At 44.2% G+C, this 5,393-nt stretch overlaps 1 protein-coding gene across 9 annotated transcripts in view; it reads left to right on the top strand.

Moving 5' to 3' along the window:
- Window positions 1-5,393, top strand: part of SEPTIN6 (septin 6) — a 71,193-nt gene that overhangs the window by 10,476 nt on the left and 55,324 nt on the right. For all 9 annotated transcript variants that reach the window (XM_024128057.3, XM_024128056.3, XM_024128052.3 and 6 more), the window contains one exon: window positions 4,770-4,884. In XM_024128057.3, coding sequence (XP_023983825.1) covers window positions 4,770-4,884 — 115 coding nt within the window. The remainder of the gene's footprint in view (window positions 1-4,769; window positions 4,885-5,393) is intronic.

Here is a 5,393-nt window from a genome sequence, read left to right as displayed (position 1 = left end):
ATCTTCCCGTACCGGGGCACGAACCCGTGTCCCCTGCATCGGCAGGCGGACTCTCAACCACTGCGCCACCAGGGAAACCCGTGGGTGTCTTTTTAGTCCCCTCTCTCTCACATACATTTAAGTGCAAATACACACGAAGGGTTTTTTTGCATATATGGCCTGATACTGTGCTTATTGTTCTACAGCTTCTTTTTTCTATATTATAATATGTCTTGGAGATATTCCGATCAGTACCTATAGACCTACTGCATTCTTTTTTTTCTATTATTGGAGTATAGTTGATTTACAATGTGGCGTTAGTTTCAGGTGTACAGCAAATGAATCAGTTATACATACACATATATCCACTCTCTTTTAGATTCTTTTCCTATATAGGCCATTACAGAGTATTGAGTAGAGTTCCCTGTGCTATACAATAGGGCCTTATTAGTTAACTGTTTTATATATAGTAGTGTGTATATGTCCATCCCAGTCTCCCAGTATATCCCTCCCCACCCTTACCCCCTGGTAACCATAAGTTTGTTTTCTACATCTGTGACTCTGTTTCTAGACCTACTGCATTCTTCTTAATGGCTGTGGAATATTCCAGAATATGCACGTACCATAATTTAGTTAACTGTTCGGTTTTTGTGTCACAACCTATGAAACACCCGAACGAACTTTTTGGCCAGCCCAATATTTTTTCCCATTGTCGGACATTTCGGTTTTTTTTTTCTAGGTTTTCAGTATTGTAAATAATTCTGTAATGAGTTTCCTTGTACTGTGCATGGACCTTTGTACAGGCATGTGAGTCTCTGTAGAGTAGATCCCGAGGGGAGGTTGCAGGTCACGGGAGATGGGCCATTTAACATTTTGGTGGCTGTGGCCTTTCTAGCCTCTCAGTTCAAAGCGTCAAACGTGGCACCACCTGCTACTCAAGATGATAACTTAAGGTTTTAGTGTCAGACGTCCTGGGCCAAGTTGCCAGTTCCATCTCCTTTTGTGCACTTTGTAATCCAGGGAACATTCAATTGACTGCAATCAAAGCAGTCAGGGCCTCAGTTAATCGGGCCACGTTAAGGAGAAAGAGGAAAGAGATAAGCTATCGGAGGTTTCGAGAGGGAAGAGGGGCTGTCCTGGGGTCAGTGTCCATTCAACCCAGTGTCCTGTCCTTTTCACTGTTACGTATTTACCTCTGAACAATGAGGACTGATGTTCGTAACGGTGACCTTGACATCTTCTAAGAGTTCATCAAAGCAGGAGTGAATGGTGCTCGCTAGGCGGGATTTCCTAGAGCAGGAACTGCATATACAAATTCATTTTCGAAGCTTTCTCAACTACAAGGATTGAGACACACAGTTTGCTGCTTAAATCTTTATTAGCAAGAAAGACACATTACCCAGATTCTATGTTTCCTAGTCCCCAAACCTTCCAGCTAACTTAGGTGTATTGGACACCGGCTAAAAAGGTACAGAAGAAAAAAGGATTCTAAAAGCTACCAGTGGACTTTACCAAATCCAGACCAATGGTCATTTCTCTGTAATTCTTCCTGACTTCAATCTTGGCCTCTGGTGATAGAAAACTATTGGATCATCTCTTTTCTGATCATTCCCCCACCCCTGGGAAGAATTCTCTTCATCTTCCCATTCCTTACTTGTGGGCATTGCTTATATTCAGTCCTTAGTTCTTTTCTCCCTGTACTGTCTCTTGAAGAACACATCCAGTTTCATACCTCTCACTGCCAAATTTATTTCTCAGTCCTGAATTCTCCCTGAGCCTACAATCCCATATTGCTAAGTACTTAGTGGGTAGATGTGTCACCATAAAATCAAAACTATCTTGTTTTCTTTAGTATAGAAAATGCTTTTACAAATCCAGAAGAGAAAGACAAGCACCCATTTTAAGAAAATGGACAGTGACGTGAATAGGCAACTCGCATATACATAGACACAATACGCATATGTAGTTGAACGATAAAAAAAGTTCACTCTCACTAATAAAATGCAAATGAAGTTACATGATGCCATTTTGCAATGATTCAATTCACAATGGTTAAAAAGCCTCAAACTCAGTGCTGGTCTAAGTATGTGTAAACAGACACTCTCGCATACTGGCGTTAGAAATAGATATTTGTAATATTCTCTGTTGAATGATTTCTCAGTGTGTACCAAAGTCTTTCCAATGTGTGTGGCCTTGGCCCCAGCAGGCTTTAATTGTAGGAATTTAGCTTAAGGAAATAATCAGAGACTATGCAAACCTGTAAGAACAAGAATTATTACTTATAATGTTGAAAACTTGGAAGCATGCTAAATGTCTAGTAGTGGAAGACATTTCACTGGTTGAGAAAATGTGGTAAATTCCTACAATGGAATGCTATGTGGCCAAAAAAGTAATGTTTTAGAAGTATACTTAATTACTCAAGAGAACATCCATACTATATTAAGTGTCAGGTTATTAAGCCAGGTGATGAAAAGGAATATATAGGATTATCTCTATTTTGTAAAAAAAAGAAAAAGAAAAAAAAGAAAAAAACGTATTATATATAGATTGTAGGGAAATACATGTAAATACTAATAGTGATTATCTCTGGAGAGTGATATTATGGGTGATTTTTATTTTCTTCTTTATAATTTTCCATATGTGTTAAAATTTCTACAGCGAACATGGATTACTCTTATAAAAAACCTGATAAATGTAATTTTAAAAGAATGGCTATTTAAAACTAGAATCTTCGACTTTTCCACTAAAGCACCCTTTCCTGGCTTCCCTCTTTCTGCCCTTGGCGCCATCAATCCAATCTCCCAGGCGTAGGACTTGCAGCCTTAGAGCTTTGATTGCTCCTGCACTCTCTGCCCAGTCGTTCACCGAGTCTCATCCTTTCTTTAGGATGGCTCTCAAATTTGTTCCTCCCTCCTGAGTCCCAAGTCAGATCGGTTCACTTCAAGCAGCATTTACCGTCACAGTGCCTGGCTGTCAGCCTGCCAGTTCAGCGCTATTGGAGTCCTCCCCTAATATGTCTTCCTGCTCCCTCTCTTCTCCCATCGATCAAGCGCCCTGCAGCTGGAATGATACTTTGAAAAGACTACTTGTGTCATGGCCCTCCCTGCTCAAAACACTCAAAATGCCCCTTTCAAACCCCATTGCCTAGGGAATAAAGGCCATACTCTTTCTTCTGCTATTTAGGGCTCTCACAGCGCTTGGCTAGGTGGGAGGTAACTGTGGGCACGTGGGAGGTGCTTGGGTGAGGCTTGACAATGAAATAAATCTTTAAGAATAAGATGTGGAGTTCACCCCACTGTCCTTCACTGTCTTCAGTTTGAAAATTCCCTTTCCTCATCTTTTGGCACTTGGACCAGACGACCTGGAGCACTTGGAAGTTTCATGGTGCTGAATTTGGACACAGGAAGAGGCAGCCGGGGGTGATGATACATGGCTCAGGAAACCGCAACTCTGAGTCCCTCCCAATTGCCGATGCCAGCTATGTAGGCGGCTCCATCGAGAAAGCATATTGGCTCTTAGGTTTCTCTCTCCCGTGCAGTCTTGAGGACCAAGAATGAACAGTGGGAAACGTACATATTTTTAAAAAACTAATTAATTAATTAATTAATATTTGGCTGTGTTGGGTCTTTGTTGCTGTGCGCGGGCTTTCTCTAGTTGCGGCGAGCGGGGGCTACTCTTCGTTGCGGTGCGCAGGCTTCTCATTGCGGTGGCTTCTCTTGTTGTGGAGCAAGGGCTCTAGGCGCGCGGGCTTCAGTAGTTGTGGCACGTGGGCTCAGTTGTTGTGGCTCGCGGGCTCTAGAGCTCAGGGTCAGTAGTTGTGGCGCATGGGCTTAGTTGCTCCGCGGCATGTGGGATCTTCCCGGACCAGGGATCGAACCCATGTCCCCTGCATTGGCAGGTGGATTCTTAACCACTGCGCCACCAGGGAAGCCCCTTATATCTTTTTTTGATTGCTTTGATAAAAAGACGGAGAAAAGGGTGAGGGAAAGCAAAAGGGGGTGAATGTAGCCCTGAGTGATGCAGGCCACTCATGAAACCCAGCTGTCTTCAGGTACCCCTCTGGGGCCCAGAATATACCAACCAGGACTGAATGATGGCATATGGTTGTCTGTTGAGAATACTCCGCTGGAGGGTGTGGGGTGAGATGTGTGAGGGTAACAATCTTGCCAGATGGCAGTCACGGGCATGAAGTATCTTTAGTTGCAGCATGCGTGCGGGATCTAGTTCCCTGACCAGGAATCGAACCTGGGCCCCCTGCATTGGGAGCGCGGAGTCTTACCCACTGGAGCACCAGGGAAGTCCCGAGAAGAGAAATTGCTTTTTGAAGTCCCTTTGTCATATTTACTGAACACTTATATGTATTCCAGGCATTGTACTAAGCTCGTTACATGTGTTGGCATATTTGAGTCTCCCAGTCGTCTGTAAGGTAATATTATCTCATTTGACAGACGTGAAAGGAAACTGAGTCTCTATGAGGAGAATTAACCCAAGGCTGGGAACCTTCTCATCCCCTGACCCCCCGCCCTCCCACCCCTTACAAGCCCCCTCTGTAGTTTGCTGTGTCTGGAACTATGTGACGTTCATTATGGAGCCTCAAGGATGACTGTACCCAAGAATCCATGATTTCTAAGCGAATGGGTCATTTTGCTTTGGATCAGGGACTAGCTAAGGGGAGATGGGCCCCAGTGGGTGTTAATTCCTAGCACAGAGAGCATTTGGATGGGGAAGTGAGACCCAGGTTGCTTTTAAGCACATTTTCATTTTCTCCCCTCCCTCCCCTTCCAAATTAGGGTGAAGGTTGCCGAACTGTCCCCCTGGCTGGACATGTGGGGTTTGACAGCTTGCCCGACCAGCTGGTGAATCAGTCAATCAGCCAGGGCTTCTGCTTCAACATCCTGTGTGTGGGTGAGTATTTCCATAGCAGGAAATTCTGTTACAGAATATGGATCCTTAATGGCTGGGTGTGGCTCTGCAGGTCATTAGGTTCAATAGTGTATCATTCTGATCTATTTGCAGGAGTGTTTCTGCCCCTTTTCTTTTTTTATCCCTCTGCTTGTTTTGGTGAGCAGCTAGCTTAGTTACATTTTTCCCTGCCCAGACCAGAATGTGGGGCCATACCTTGGGGGGAGCTGAGCTGTGTGACACCCAGTGGAAATTCTGTAAGGGAGCCAGCTACTCTTACCAGGTTTGTTCTGACTGCAGAAAATAGGAGCCAGGGCAGAATTGGGAGGGAGGTAATGGCTGTGGAAAGATGCCTGCTTACCAGCTGTGGGCAGTGGGTTGGGTCTGTCTGTTTTCTCTGCAGCCCTGCTGTGCTTGGTACAGTTTGAGCTCTGTGCAGGGACCACACAGCTGTGTACCAAGTTCTTTTTTTTCCTTTTTTTTTTTTTTTTTTTTTTTTTTCGGTACACGGG

The sequence above is a fragment of the Physeter macrocephalus genome, chromosome 21, assembly GCF_002837175.3.
Source record: "Physeter macrocephalus isolate SW-GA chromosome 21, ASM283717v5, whole genome shotgun sequence".
Classification (NCBI taxonomy): Eukaryota; Metazoa; Chordata; class Mammalia; order Artiodactyla; family Physeteridae; genus Physeter; species Physeter macrocephalus.
This window is presented reverse-complemented; position numbering and strand designations above follow the sequence as displayed.